Consider the following 17106-nt stretch of genomic DNA (forward strand, 5'->3'; position numbering starts at 1 on the left):
TACTCTGAACTGGTGTTTGGTGCATATGCACAGACAACAGTCAGAGTCCCCCCCATTCTTAACCATTCTTAGTCTGGCCCCTCCCCTGAGACCACTTTGCCTTGAGAGGCCCTACCAGGAGCACAAGGCTCCAGGCAACACAGCCCTCAGGTTCATAGGGACACACAAACCTCTCCACCACGATAAGGTGACGGTTCCCGGAGAGGTTCATTAACATATGAAAAGTTATTTGGATCTGCATGTAGTGTTCCTAATAGCGTAGGAAAGATAGGAAGAGTGAGCGGCAGTGAGGGCCATACGGTAGTTATGGAAATGTTCTGTAAAGGCCAGAGAGTGCACAGTAAGCCCAGTTTTCCTGCATAGTCTTTCCAGGCGACGACCTTTAGCATTCATCTCTCAAAGTTCAGGAGTGAACCAGGGTGAGATGTGAATGGATGGTACCAGTCTAGTTTTAACAGGAGCATGCCTCACGAGTATTTGAGAGATAGCATTATTATAGACACAACAAATTTCTGATGGACAGTGGGATAGTAAGGAGTCTGACAAAGTAGAAGCTCTTATTGACACAGAGAAAGCTGATGGGTTCACAGAACTACAGTAGGTGAGCATTGTATTAGTAGGCAGTATAGATATAGGAAAACTAAAGTTACATTTGAAAAGTTTATGATCAGAGAAAGCAAAATCAGAACCAGTAACAGAGACATTATATAAATCAGATGTACAGATGAGATCCAGTATATGACCCCTGGAGTGAGTGGCAAAAGTAACATGTTGGATTAGGGTGAAATAATCAAACACAGATATTAATTCATTACACCGCACAGTGTCTTCATGTATATTAAAATCACCAAGTACAATTATAGATGAATATTAAGCAGAGAAAAGAGTGAGTAGTTCACTAACTTCAGAGAAAAAAATCTGAGAGAAATCTTGGAGGTCGATAGATTTGGAGGTCACAGCCATTGATGTTTGACCAACCATTTTCAATGCTAGGTATTCAAAAAATGCAACATCATGAAACTCAATCTCTGATATTTTAATAATCTCACGGCAAACTACAGCCAACCCTCCACCTCTATGATGGGGGTGTGGTTTAGAAAAATATATACACCTGGGTGGTATAAGGAGTTTTAAATTAAGGAATTACTTACTTCTTAGTCAGAAGTAACATGTCCAAGTTTGCATTGCTGATTATGTCATTTAGCACGGATGCTTTATCATTCAAAGAGCGAGTGTTCAGCAGAGCACACCGCAGATCAGGAGACACAGTTTTTCAGTTGCCAAAGTCGGGATCGATGAGTAATGACCTGATCACACATTTTTCCTGCTGTGATTTACCAGGAGCACGGGTATTATTGCAAATCACAGGAATGCTGTTTGGAGATGTGTAATAAAAAGACCAAATTATCTTCTGCGGCCGGTGTATGTAGCGGGGGCGGTTTAAAACTCCAAGTTGTTTTTACCATTGATAAGTGTCGTGGGCCAAACAAAACACTCCTTTAAAACATCTAAGCTGAGCAGCTGAGTACTATAGAGCCATGTCGGGAGAAGATATAGCAGAGATTTGATTAAAGTCGGCCAAAAGCAGTCCAAAAAGACAGAAGAATAGAACTGGACAGCAGTTACACAGTGACATGACCAATGATCTATCGGGATCCAAACAGCTAATCGATAGCCAGAACCATATCGAAACCACATCTGCAATCCAACAAAAGGAAGGCTACCCAACGATACCAAAGAATGCCAGAACAAATGATAGAGACTGGAGACTCACTGTACCAGATGTCAGATAGGAAATGGAGACAGCTCACAGCCAATCAGTATGACAGGATCACCAGAATCACAAAATCCACATCAATAAACATCAATGTTCAGTGTTTGATGTCTGCTCCTCTTAAATATATTTAAAGCTACACTATTAGACATTTTCCGCCGTCATGGTTCTGGGCTGGGGTCAGTTCTCGAACCACTGTGTATATTGTGTATATATCTAAATAATCTCAAATAGGATGCGATTGGGTGAGTTCATTTACCCATCAGATTGGAAGCACTTTAGTTTAATGGTGTTCATTAATGATGCTCCGATCAGGATTTTTACAGCCGATACCGATACCAATCTTTTTTTGTTTAAACTGTAATCAGGAGGTCCATCATAAACAGTTAAATGTAAGCTCTCTGCTCATGGTCACTGTTAATTGAGTTAAAATAATAGCAATGAGAAATACTGTTGGTTAATTGTAAATAAACAAGCATAAAATATTTATTTTAAAATATCTTTAAAACAATACAGTCCACAAAAATTATTCATATTAGGAAAAAGGCTAATAGCTTTCTAAGGAAATAGCTTACTAAGCTTAATGTCAAATTGATATTAAATGCAACCCATAGTAATTAAACATTATTTCATTTCTCATTTTATTTATATTTAATTAAGTTATTATAATATATAATTTTTTTATATATTAAATGATTTATGTACAACTATGCACATTTTCTGTCTTTACATTTTAGTAGTTTTATTTTTGCTTGTTTATCAGTTTTAGATTGGTTCCCCCAGTACAGTGTCTGAAGGGAATTCTCTAATATCATGTATTGTCTTATATTATGAACTGCTATCAAATACCTATGATGAATGTATTAATTTAATTACCTATTTGAATAAGCTGATCAACTGCCATCCTTTATTATAGCTGACACATGTATTTTCTATATCTTGAAAAGACTTATTTTTGTAGTGTGCTGTGTGTTTTGTGTAAATCTGTCTAGCACTTGCATAAGTAGAAACCCACCCACGCAATGTTGTTATCTATGTGTAAATAAATACTAAATAAATAAATACTCCTGTTCTAGACGAAATAAACTGGATGTCTCTGTGAACAGCATTGTGTCAGTGTGTGTTCATTTAGACTCTCCAGGCCTGAACGCTCTGTGTTCAATCACACTTTCTCGCTCATAGCACAGAACTAAGAGTCAAGAGAAATAAAAGGCTGTAAGGCTGACGGAGGACTGAAAGACATAATCAGAGATTATAATCAGTTGACTTTTCTAGTGATATCTGGCAACCGTGAGTTTAAATGAAGTGAATTAGAGTTAGTGAAGGAGAGCGGCAGTGTACTGTATGTTTACAGACTGAACAGTTGCTACTCTTGATTATGATTGGTGAAGAATTTTTTAGTAAAGAAGTTTGAATAAAACCCACCTTGTAGCATTAGCATTATTATTAATTTACTCCGCGCAAAGCCGCTGTGTCTACACGAGCAATTGCAAGTTCAGGTCATTTTGCGGGATCAATAAAAGATGGCAGTTTGTGAGATTGGGAAGTTGAAGCAGATGATGTACAGAGTTACTTGTCATCATAATGGCTTCTTTGCAGTATTTCCACACTTGTTTGGTTGACTGAGGAGATGAAAAGCAGTATGAAAGTAACTGTTGCGTGGTGTAGATGCATTTTGGAGTTGTAGTTTTTATCCCAATTGCATTATACAACTCCGAACAGGTCACTCGCACCGGTGCAAATAAATATTTATTCACAGTCGCACAAAATACTTTTCCGTCACAAACGCGAGTGAAATGGTCGCACTGTAGAGCCCTGAGTTTATCTGCAAAGTTTTTTCCCGTTCAGCGTGATGACATTTAATGTCCCCAACAACCTCTGTAGTGCCATTTAGCACCATGTTAATATCATGATTTCTCCTCGCACAAAGCGCTGGAGCTCGAAGCGAAGCTGGCAGCTCGAAGGCTAAAACGCTAACTCTGTTTCGGTGTTTTGGCACTACAAAATGACATCATCCCTGCGCCGCTCTATGGTGATTGGCTGTAAGTGTAGGAAGCGCTTGATTTGATCTGCAGTGGAGTTTTCTATTAGGGCAGGACAAACTTTAAACGTTAATATCACTGTCGATCATGTTCATTTAACCGTGGGCAGTCAAAATCGTAATCACAATCGATATTCGATTAATTGTGCAGCCCTAGCACAGACCACACGTCAAAGGGTGGTATGACAGATTTGGTTAACAGACACTGGTATGCGCTGGGATTTTCTATATTTACAAAAAAAATAAAAATCTGTGACAAATGTGTCATTTGTTTACAAATAAACATTTGGAAGACCAGTAAGATCAGTAATATCATGATTTTTTAATTTAATGATTTTTAGTGTTTGAACATTGGATTGGATTTGAACATGGTTTGAAAATGATGGATTTCATTTAACTGACTTCTGCAAAAGGCTCTAAATATTGCCTAGTAATTGTTGAAAAGATTTTCTAAATATCATGAATTTTCTTTGCAGAAAGGCTGACTGTGGCTAAAAACCTCCTGTTAGAAGTAATTTTCCCCTGAATTTTGCCAAAACACACCTTGATGACCCTCAAACCTTTTGGGAGAATGTTCTGTGGATTGCTGATTCGAAAGTAGAACTGTTTTAAAGGCCCTGTTACATCTGACAACTCACAAATACAATCCTTTCATTTAAAATATGACTCCCCACTGCAGCCCTTCCCTTTCCTCCTGCTATTCACTCACTCATTTTGACAGAGACAGCGCCGGTCCATGTTTCAGACCCTTTTAGCATCTTTTTTTTTCTCAGAAAAGCACCTAGCGACAAATATAGCAACTTTTTGGGCAAACACTTGACATCACAGCACCTTAACCCCCCAAACATGTGAAGTCACAAAAGTATCGCAACATAGACAGGAGACAGATCAAAACACTCAGCTCAATGACGGGAATGGCAGTTTGGGTATTCTAGTGACATCTCGTGACGTCACGTGAAGTCACATGCACATTAACCTCCAAAATAAGTGTAATCCCAAAACTACCACCAAGCACAGGCTAGTGAGGAAGCAGGGCCGAGCCGTGTGAGGATGAAGGAGAAGAAGGCAGTGGGGAGGGAGAACACCGGGCAGACCAGGGTCAGTGCAGTGGGCGTGGCTACTGCTCAACCTGCTGCTGCTGAGTAGTGCTGAGGATGACCAGGCAGGAGAAAACAGTGAACCTAAACCTGCCTGTAAAGCAGACTCTGCTGAGCTCCAAGCTTCACAGTTGGAGGACAGTGTAGTTGAGGAATGTAATGGAGTGGGCACACAGAGTGGTGACATGGTAGAGGAAAATGCTGAAGGTGCTATGCTAATTGAGAATAATAGTGTGGTAATGGAGAATGATGGTTTAAATGCAGAAGATTAGAAGAGCAGTGAAATGATTAGGGAGGATACTGAGAGTGTCACAGAAAGCTAGTGTGATCAGTGGAACTGTGATGGGAATCACTGATGTGGTTATAGAGGATGACGGAAATGTTACAGAGATTACTGATGTGGGTAAGGAGCATCATGGTGTGGAGGAAGGAAGTAGCATGGGTGTTGCGGCTGTAACGAAGAGTATTGCTGCTCATTTAATGTACTCACTAGATGAGATGAACAATTTCTTAGATGAGAATTTTGGAAAGGTTGTGGACGTAGCTGACTTTTTTCCCAGATAAAGTTAAATTTTTAGTATCAGAGACGCATAGTGACAAAGAAAACAAGACAGAATGGGGGATGTGGTGGGAAGACCAAATCTTTCTTAGTCATGGGATTAATTTTAGTGCCAGAGTAGCAATTTTATTTTCAAAAAGGTTAAAATCAACCATCACACAGCATATTTCGCTAGAGCAGGGATGATGTTTAATGGTACCAGCTGTCATTACAAACAAAGGCTTCTCCACTAAACATTAAATAAATTTCAGTTAACGTGTTCAATACTTTTTTCCTGTGTCATTCTACTTTATTACACATAACTTTATTTATGGACTTTAATGTTGTGAATTCTTCATATTTCCAGATTTCTTGAGTTAATACTGATGTTTGGTGAAAATTTCATGTGAATAGCCTCATTGGAAATATATTTACTGAAAAAAATATTGACGCGTCCAATACTTATTTCCCCCACTGTATCAGAGGAAAAGAGTTTCTATTTGTAAATGTTTATGCCTCAAATGTATGCAGTGAGTGAGTGAAAATGTTTTATAAATTAAGAAATGTACCGACACAATATAGCAGCAACCTAACTATAGCTATGGGTGGAGACTGGAACTGTACAATAGATTTTACAGTAGACAGGAATGCAGAAGAACCTCACATACAGTCCTCTGTGGTATTACACGGAGTTATTAAAGCATGTGGACTTATAGATCCTTGGAGAGAAAAGAACTTGGGTGTAAAGCAAAACACATGGCTATGTGTACAAGGCAAGACATGGCTATGTGTACACAGGCAAGAGGAAGTGTCTTTAGAAGCAAAAAGAAGGAACTAGGTTCCTATCTTCATGAGCAGGCCAAGGGGGCCCTCATTAGAGTCCAAACCTCTAATGTCAAAGAATTTGATGGCCTACTTCTTCAACCTGGAACAGAGAACCAGACCTCACAATCTTATGCTGCACGTAAAGCGCCCTGATGGAACTACAACCACAACACCAGCAGAAATGAGGAAGATTGCAGTGACTTTTACAAGGAACTGTACCGTGTAGAAGTCACTGACCCACAATGCAGAGAGGAGCTACTGAAGGAGCTATAGAAACTGAGTAAAGGACAAGTAGAAACATTGGACATAGACATCGAACCTCAAGAACTAGCTATTGGGGTACAGCCACTGGGCGAGCACCAGGCATCGATGGACTTCTGGCAGAATTCTATAAACATTTCTGGCAAACACTGGGAACAGACCTGTATGAGGTTTTTTAAATGGCTTATAAACAATGGGAAATTATCTATCAGTTTCACATGGGTGGTTTTATCTCTCCTCCCAAAAAAGGTGACTTGGGTGTTTTAAAAAACTGGAGGCCTGTGCCACTTCTACAAACCCAATTCCAAAAAAGTTGGGATGCTGTGGAAAATGTAAATAAATGTCAATAAAAACAGAATGCAATTCATTCCAAAGATTCATATTCATTACAAAGCAAGAAGACGTTCAAGCTCTTACTTGTAGTCTAGCTGTGTAACAAGGGACATCCTCTGTGTGAGTAAACTGGAGCAAGTGTGAAAGTTTTATTGCAGGACAGTAGCGAGGGTAAGAACTTCCAAACCTATCCACTTACAATGGGGAAAAAGAGGCATCAAATACTTGGGTGTCTACATAGGAGAAGAAAAGTACTTACAAAATAAATCTGTGAGGGAATGGTGGGGAAGGTAGGTAATAGATTGTCTAAGTGCACTTGAGGCCCTGTTTGCACTAGTGCATTTTCGTTTTAAAACTGCGTTTTAAAATAAAAACGATATTTGTCCACACTGGCGTTTCCGCTGTTTCAGAAACGATCTCAGGCCACACTACACGACCGAAAATTAATGTCACATGACCATTCATGCACACTGGGCATGCGCATACAAGTGTAAACAGGAAGTTGGTTGCTAGTTAGCGGCAGGCACAACAATGCTAGTCACGGGCAGGCACAACAAACCAGCAATCCATGTAGGGCTTACACCACTTGAAATGGGATTTGTTGCCAATTGCTCTAATTATAGCTTGTCTCTTGCGCATGTAGGCAGCATATATGAGGACAATTGTGAATCTTGAAAAACATGGCCGCCACTGGTCGAGCAATGTTCAGCAGCTATTAGACAAGCTTAACGAAGGCCGATATTTCTTAAAATTATCTTTGTTTTTCTTTGATTTAAGTGCTTATAGGATTGCTCAATATTAAGTAATATCTTTTAATATTTTAAAGGGGCCTAAATGGCTTGAACCCCGATAATTGCTGCTTGAAGCTATATTTAGGGGTTAAAGCCAGAAAGGTTGAAACCCTATTGTAATTGTAAGGATTTATTATTTTTTAAAAATTATTATTCTGCCCTAAAACTAATCGTGCAGGACAAACGATAAGGCCTAGAGAGCTGAAACTTTGAGGGAAGGTAGTACCCCAGAGTACTACAGTGTCACAACGTTTTGGCCCGATCGGCAAGATGGTGGCGCTATAGTGAGCATGTTTAGAAAAATGGCCATAAATTTTGAACCATTTGTCAGACTCAAGTGTCTAATATTTATGGAGTCCTTGGGACCAGACGAACAAAACTTATATCTCCGATTTCATTTCCGCCTATATAAATGTTCTGCCACCTTGGATTTTTTTTTACTTTTGCGAACTAGTCCTAGGTTTTTCATCCGATCGGGACCAAACCAGTGCCAAATGAATCTATAGAGTCTCAATATCAAAAAAGTTATCAAAAAAAGTTAGAACTTTCGACTTGAGGTAGCTACGGTATGCAAAAACACAGAAAGTAGGCGTGGCCACTTTAACATAAATGGCTATAACTCTTGAACGAAATGAGATATCGTCACCTATTTTGGCATGCTTATGTTTAAGGACAATCTATGGTCGCCCAGAAGAGTTGGTGCAGTTTTGCCACATGGTGGCGCTATAATACCGGAAAAACCTGAAATTGGCCGTAACTATGGAACCGTTGATCCGACTGACTTCAAAATATGCATAGAGTGTCTTTGTATCAGTTGCCATCACGGTCTATGAGCACATTCACGTATGTTCAAAAACATGGCCGCCATCGCTATTAGACAAGGTTACCAATGGCCAATCGGAACGAAACTCAAAAGTATAGAAAATGGATATTAATCAGACAGCTACTAGTACAAACTCTTCTCAAAACTGGACTACTGCAACACACTACTCCCGGGCCTCCTAGCCAGCTACATCAAACCCCTTCAGATGATTCAGAATGCTGCAGCACGCCTTGTTTTCAACCAGCCCAAAAGGACCCATGTCACACCCCTCTTTGTCTCCCTCCACTGGCTTCCTGTAGCCACCTGCAACCAATTCAAGGCATTGATGCTCACGTACAAGACCTTGTCTGAAACAGCACCCCCATACATTAACACTCTCTTTGAGGTTTATGTCCTTCATGCAACCTGCAATCAATTGACAACCGACAACCGGTAGTGCCCACTCAGTGAGGCATGAGCTTCGTTTCCAGAACCTTCAAAATGACTATCCCTCAGTGGTGGAATAAACTCCTAACCTGAATCCGGACAGCAGAATCCGTGACTATCCTCAAAAAATGGCTAAATACCCACCTCTTCCTTGAACACTTCACTAACCGCTAACTTATCCCCTGGTCCCCCCATTAAAAAAAAAAAACTGCACTTACACCTCTACTCTGTGCACTTTGCCAATTGATATATCGTTTTGCTTGTATTTCCTCATTTGTAAGTCAATTCATATAAAAGCATCTGTTAAATTAATAAATGTAATCCCCTGCCCCCAAACTTGCCTTTGTGATCCAGACATTGGTATTTTGAAATTTACCTATTTTCATTAAGAAAAGGGGCGAATGTGTCTTTTCGTTCAGATAAATTCAGAAAAAAACAACATATGAATCAAAGTTATTTATCCTGAAAATTGTATTTATACTAAAGATATACAAAAATGATCACAAAAGATGTAGAAGTGAGTAATTTGAGATTTACGATGATATTGTAAATCACTTTCATGAAGCATCCCCCAGATGTAGTCTCCCATCATGTTCTCATTATATTGTCCATGGTAGTGTTATTCAAAATCCGGTATATCCCAGTGGAAGCACTCACCTTGCTCCCATGTTCTCCCATATATTAAGATGTGCATCAAGCATATGGATTTTGAGACACATCCTGCAGCCCATTGTGCCATAGTTTTTCATTAGAGTCTCAACCAGCTCCACGTGTTTTTTGGCTTTGTGATTCACCCGGAAAACCCCAAACCACTGCAACAAAGCTGTTCCAAGCTGCATCCTCCTTCTAGCAAGCTTCTTGGGGAATTTCTTGCACTACGTGATCTTCATCTGTGGTCTGACAAAGACACCAGCTTTGACTTTTGCCTGAGACAGCTAAGGAAAGAAGTCTTGAAGGTACTTGAAGGCTGCTGAATCCTTATCTAGCTGTGACAAATTGTTTCATAAGGCCCAATTTGATGTGCAGTGGTGGCATCAGCACTTTCCGGGGGTCCACCAATGGCTCCCACTTGACATCGTTCCTCCCCACAGCAAACACGGCTTTGGAAATGCACCTTGGTGTCTCTGTTGTCCGAAAGACAATGAGAGCAAGGAAACTTGGTAAAACCACCTTGGACACCCATCAGGAATGCCACAAGTCTTCGCTGACCTCCCGCCATACTCACCATATTTCAAGGAATCCAGCAATGTCTTGACACTGTTGTAATCCTCTCTGAGCTCAGAAAAAAATGAAAAATAATTTCTGAGATACAAATTCATGCATTTCCCGAAAATAGTTGTATTTCAAAATACCAATGTCCTGGTCACAAAAGCAAGGTTTGAATGGGTTGAAAGCCATTTTCTACACTTTTAAGGCATAAGCAATTAGAAAACAATACTTACTACCTAAGAACAAAAATTGTTACATAGTGTAACTGAAGGACCTCCCTTCAAATTTTACTGACGTAGCAAATTTGTGACAAGTCGTCAGCCAATTTGAATTTTAACAAAAACTGTGTTCTCACTTCTTCTCCTACAAATTTTTCCCATAACCATGAAATGTGGAAGAGAGAACTGGGAGACCAACTTGAACAAAGCTTGAGTTTATTGTTTTATTTATTTATTTTATTATTATTATTACAGTTCCACATGGGAGTCTATGGCAGCCCATAGAATGCTTTTTATGAAATTTGGCACAGGGATAGAGGACAGTCTCAGCTACCTCCACAGCAATTTTGGTGTACACCACTCAATCCCTCCACAAACAGGGAACATTTGAACATACATTTACAATAATAACACCGGAATCCTCCCTGGAATGTCATAGAAATGGAATTCCAATTTCCTTTAATTATTTGGGTCAAACTAAGGGACACCATGATGTTCATTTCTACCAAATTTGAGACTATCCTAATAATTTTGTTTCTTTGATTTTTGATACATGGGACAGTTTGTCCATAATGGGAAATTTAAATTGATGGTGAAGCCACCAAACAGGAAGTGAAGGTACATCTCAGCAACCAAGTGAAGGATTTTAAACCAAACTTGGTAGACCACTAAAGGACCTCATTCTAATAGTCTCCAAAAGGCTTTGTGTAATTCATGGTGGAGCTATAATATTGAAATTTGTAAAACTGCTGTTTCATCCATTATCTGCAAAGAAATTTGACAGCTAAGTCACCAAATAGGAAGTGAGGGCATATCTCCAACACCTTCATATACTGACATCAATCTTGTCACACATATTTACACAACATAAGCTAGGAAACAAGATTTGACATTGCTTGCAACTTGGGAGAGCTACCGAAAAAAAATAAATCTGCCCTTACCTGAGTGTAATATAGGGCAGCAGATGTGTAATCCTTCTCTTTAAAGCTCACATTCCCTTGCTCCCTAAATCTGGCTGCACATTCAGAAGATTTCTTCACAGGATACTTCTCAGAGATTCTGGACAAAGCTTCAAGATCCTCTGGCCTATAAAGAAGATAAATTATAAGGAATGCATGACTAACTAAGAGAAATCAATTCATCAGTAAAGACATTGTACTGAAAAACATTTGTACACATCTTTTTTTTTCTAAACCATACATTAATGTAACATTATTTGTACCACAACATGCTTTAATTCTCACATATAATTGGTCAGAAGTTGTGGATTCACTTTATGCGTCCACACAACTCAGACAGTAGTTCCAGTGCTGTAACAAACAATAGGTTTATATAAAAGTGCTCGTTCTAATATGTTATTGTTTCTATAGTAACAAGTCATACACTGGGACTTGTATAGCCAACACTCCACACAATCTAAGGCCAATAATGCACAGATTAAAAACGGGGAAAAAAGTTTAACAAAAAAATGGAATGGGGTCTGGGGTGTCTGATGAGATTGAGCAGATCAATACAAAAAGGTCTGTGTACCTTTTGGTCATTCAATTTTCATTTCCAAATGAGATTAAAAAAATTAACAACAAGAATTATTTCAATCATCTATTAACTGAACATGCCATTTTCCCATTTTGCAAGAAAACAAAAGAGAAAACTGTCTGAATTTTTCAATGCATTATGCATATTACATGACAAGATGAGAACGGAAGTTGATACCCATGTACACGTAGCCCTATTACACAGGAAGTTAACACCATTTAGCATATATATCCCCTATATTTAGCATATATATCCCCATTATATCCCCTAAATTAGCTTAGCTGGAGACTAATTGACAATGGCCTTGAAATGTTACTCTTTAATAAAAAACAAAACGAAACAAAAAGGTCTGTCGTCTTTGTTAATATCAGAGTACATGGTCCAAGAATATGAGGAAACAGTGTGCTTTTCCTCAAGAAATATAAGAAGAGTCCTCTCCCCAACTCACATTTGTACCTTGAGGTTGCAAAAGCTATCAATGAGTAATGATGTCGGAATTCCTCTTTAGTTTGAATAATTAGTTTATCTGATTTACTAATTAACCTAGTTTGTCCATAATTGCATGTACATTTCACATAGGTCACTGGTATAGGATACGTTTTAAATATGTCGGTTGTACAGCAACAGGAGAATCACGGGGTGCGCCTCTGTTGTCACGGTAACAGACAACAATGCAGGCGTAACTGATCATTCACACCAAGTTCGTATTACCATAATCACATATTTTTGACAAGGAAAACAAGTTAACGTTTTTGACAAATTCGTAATTACAAGGTGAAAACTCAGAATGCACTGAAAGATATCACAGTAGTAGTAGTAGTAGTAGGAGGAGGAGGAGGAGGAGTATTTATCTACACTCATGGGCAAAAAAAAAAAAAAAAGGGCCAAGCCCAAAATGGCAAAATATTAAGCTTTTAATGGTCCTAACAACAAATCATTGGTCAGGAAATTGGCGAGAATTAAACATATAGTAACTTACTATAGGATAACTTTACAACAAATCATAGGGGAATCACCGGGTGCGCTTCTGTTGTGGTAACAGATTAGGCAGGTAAATCTACCTTCATATTGTTGTAATTACTGAAATCACGAGATATGTACTTTGATATGTCACATGTTCGTGTTGCGCTACTTTTGTGATTCCACTTATTTTAAGGGTTAATTTGCACGTGACATATCAAAACACTCAGCTCAATGAGGAGAATTGCATTATGGGTATTCTAGTGATGTCAAGTGCAAGTTAACCACCAAAATAAGTGGAATCACAAAAGTACAACAAAATAGACATGTGACATTTCAAAATTCTCACCTCAATGAGGAGAATTTCGGCATGGGTATTCAGGCTTAAAGTTTCTTCAGAAAATGTAAAAACCCTCAAATTTCTCAAGGCTAGTGTATTAATGAAAACCTCCTCACCAGACATACATTGTGTATAGGTATGCATTTACCAGGGCCTAAGAGACAGTTTATCTTTGTGCTGACCTTGGGTTAGAAGTCTAGGTACAATGTTTTAAGAAAGGGTTCTTTGGTATATGGGCAGTTCAGAACTGAACATAGAAAGGATAACACCTGTGTATGCACATTAAGCTTCAATAAGAACTATTCCTTTTCTCCAGGTTTGTGACTGCTTGCATCTTTATTAAGAAGAAAATTAGAAAAAATACTTCACAATGAATCAGTTTTGAAGATAAAAAATTTTTTTTAATTTTTTTAAAATTTTTTTTTAGAAAAAAATTTTTTTTTCTAAAAAAAATCCCAGAAATTTGAGTGGGCAAGGTTAAAAGTGTCCAAAAGGTACATTTTTGTGGCATTAGCCAATGAATCAGTATTAAAAAGTACACCTGTACTGTATACCTTATTTTATGAATGATTTACTTGTTTAGTTAAAGGAAAAAACATTAATTGGACCCCGAACGGCCAACCTGAGTGACAATACATCATTTTTAGTGGGTCCTTAGAGGGACCTACAGTTCAAGTTTCATGGCAATTGCTCAGTGTTAACCCTATCAAATACCTGTTAAAATCTGATTGGCCAGTGGTGGCCATGTTTTTTAAGCAACCATGTTGTCATTAAACAGACACTTACAAATTTTCATGAAGATACAGAATCCCAAATTTCAGCTCGATCAGGCTCACAGTTCCTGAGAAACAGTATTCTGAACTTTACACTACCCCCAGTTGATGACCACATGCCAAACTCAGCCCGCATCTTCAGAACCTTGTCCTGAAGGGACCTTTCAGGTTTTTTTTCCAAGTGCATGCAAATAATCCTGAGTTACAGATGTTTAAGTGAATTAGGCTCTGCCCCATCAGAATTAATTGGCAGGTGGCAGCCATACGGTTCATACATCCCAATGTGTTTTAAGCCTTATTGAGGGTCAGATTCTCTCAAATCATATGACACCATTGCTATGAAAATAGAACAAAAATCCTAGTTCTGAAAAGTAGGTAACATACTATGCAAATAAGCTACAAATCTAAGTGGGCAGAGATAAATGATTCAAATTGCAAAATTGTTCACAATTAGCTAAGCTGGCTTCATGAATCTTGAGATCTGAGCTCTAATGGGAGATATGGGATGCTGCACAACAGTGTCACCATTAAGCTGAGGCTGTACAGACAAGGAATAATACATACTAACCAAGTTCCATGTCTGTAGGCCCTATGGTTTGGTCTGCATAACCTTCAAAAATTCTGCCATTCATTTAAATGGGAAAAAATCTGAATTTAAATGGCCACTATGTGGGAACAACCATGACCAATCAAATAGTATACAAGCATACCATTCCTGACCAGACTGAACAATTTGGCATTGGTTTCAATATCTCAAAATCTGTGTCAGAAAAATAAGAAGAAATATAGCTGCAAGATCGGCACCATGAGCAGAAAAAGAAGCTTTGTGACATGTTTTTGGTTAGAGTCTGATGAACAGTGCATGAAGAGTTAGAAAATGTAAGCTTTCGATCATAAAAAAAATCCCAATAATTAAAAAATATATATCTAAAAATAGTTACATCTTAGAATTTGTCCAGTATGTGGTGCTGTACTGAAACTCCTCAGGTAGCATGATTTTTGTCGTGAGTGAATCTAGATGATGCAGGCCAATTTTCGTGCAAATTGGACGAATGGTCTAGGAGGAGTTCAAAAAAGTATGTTTTCAAAACCTTTCAAAATGGCGGACAGGAAGGTTGCTCGATCATGACATAATTGGCATGCTTGTTCTCGGCATGAACCACGGAATCTATCAAGACTAGTCTGATGACAGTAGGCAAAAGGAGTCAATAGCTATTAGCATTTTTACAATAGCATTATAAGGTGGCGCTGTCCCAAAACTTTTTGAGACCTTTTAGAGCATGGTGCAAAGACACATACTGACTGAGTTTCGTAATGATAAGCCAACTCATTCGTAATGTACAGCACTGTATGACTAAATTCAAAATGGTCGTTATATGACTTTTTCATATGGTTGGACTCCGTATGCCCCACTGAATATATTGGGACTAATTTGATGATTTTCTGATAAACTATTCAGAAGTTATAACCAAAAATGTGCTTTTTTTCACATCTCGTAACCACTAGGTGGCACTCTTCCAAAATTGAGCAGGCAAGTCATGATGCCTATGACAAATAATAAGTTTGGTATAAATGTGCTAAAGCGTTACGGAGATATACCCTCACGTCCATTTTGGCGTGCTCTTCAACGAATTTGTTGAAGCACCAATCGAAAACGGTATGGTATATCAAACTTCTGTGAATAATATTTTGTCAGGAGTAGGGTTGTCAAAAGTACCGGTACTTCAGTACCGAGTCGGTACTAAAAGAGAAAAAGTTGACAGTACCAGATGTTCATAAGTACCACCTGGTACTGACGCACTGCCTGAGAGGTGGTCAGTCAGGAACTTTTCATGGGTGCACCATGCAACAAGTAGACACTGGAGCCAAAGCAGCAGCAGCTCCACCGGTCACCATGGCTGCATCCGAAACCGCATGGTATCTGCTATGGTATCACTGCAGTTGTTATGGTATTCCAGGTGGCTTCTCAGGGGGTTGGTATACTATTCCAGATGGTTGCTGCATACACCCTAGCAACTATCCATGATAGCATAGCAACATTTTAGCAACACCCTAGCAACCACCTGGGATACCATAGCAACAGCCTAAGATACCATAAGCAACAATCTAGCAACACTTTAGCAACCATTTAGGATACCATAAACGACAGCCTAGCAACTCCCTAAAAACCACATGGGATACTATAGTAACCAGCTAGCAACAACCCAGTAACCGCCTGGAATACCATAACAGCCAACTAGCAACACCCTCACAACCATCTGGAATTCCATAGCAACCACCTAACAATGGCATAGTAACCACCTGGAATACCATAGCAACTGCACAGCAACACCCTAGCAACTACCTGGGATACCATAGCAACAGCCTAAGATACCAAAACTTAGATAAGTTAGTGATAAATAAAAAAAAAAAAACTCTAATGTTACTGTTAATTTTAAGGTCATTGGCGATTACCTCTTCAAAACAGCGATTAGTGTGATACAATGTTAAATATTTAACCATGTACTGTGCCTATAACAAGCCAATGCTGCCACAAACTATGGGGTGTTTTCTTTGGGATTTCCTGGTTGGAGGTTGGAATTTACAAGTTGCGACCCCGAGTCGAACGCAGCATAACTTGTCTCGCGGACGTTACCCAACATTAAATGTAAATATCACAATATGTGATATTTTAAAAGTTAAAATCACAATATGTGGTTCATAAACACATTTCGGCGTAGGATCTGTACCAACACGGTGCGGATTATTTTCATACAACAGCACGGTCTGCCATGTTATTCCTTACTTAACATTACATAAACATTTAAAATAACGCATTGAATTAACAATTCTAACATGAATACTGTTGAATAAATGCACTGACTGAAGCTGTGACTGTCCAAAGTGAAAAAGATCGTCTATGTCAGTGAAGACAGAAAAGCGCTCTCTTGTCCCGGATTCCAGTTGGGTCCATTTCTGTTCAACATGTTTTATCCACTCTGGACACGGGAGATCCATTTCCACTGCAAATAACTTCAAACTACTACGCTGTAGCAGTTTACGTTTCTTACAGTGACGCTATTTCCGGTGGAGTCCTTCAGCCAAGCATGTGTCTGAAACCGCTCCCTATATCCTAAATAGTGCACTATGTCGGCTGTCGGCCATTTTGTAGTGGTGTCCGA

At 38.9% G+C, this 17106-nt stretch overlaps 1 protein-coding gene across 6 annotated transcripts in view; it reads right to left on the reverse strand.

Annotated features, from left to right (window-relative positions):
* The window catches only part of smyd4 (SET and MYND domain containing 4), a 63438-nt gene that overhangs the window by 15383 nt on the left and 30949 nt on the right, over window positions 1-17106 (reverse strand). For 4 of the 6 annotated variants that reach the window (XM_053645750.1, XM_053645749.1, XM_053645746.1 and 1 more), the window contains exons 1-2: window positions 16809-17089; window positions 11278-11422 (exon numbers count right to left, since the gene is read on the reverse strand). In XM_053645750.1, the coding sequence (XP_053501725.1) occupies window positions 11278-11422; window positions 16809-16942 (279 nt within the window). In that variant the 5' untranslated portion in view covers window positions 16943-17089. Of the gene's footprint in view, window positions 1-11277; window positions 11423-11580; window positions 11647-12320; window positions 13503-16808; window positions 17090-17106 lie in introns of those variants that run through there. The other 2 variants (XM_053645748.1, XM_053645747.1) reach the window with 2 other exon arrangements.

This window comes from Ictalurus furcatus, chromosome 16, assembly GCF_023375685.1.
Source record: "Ictalurus furcatus strain D&B chromosome 16, Billie_1.0, whole genome shotgun sequence".
NCBI lineage: Eukaryota > Metazoa > Chordata > Actinopteri > Siluriformes > Ictaluridae > Ictalurus > Ictalurus furcatus.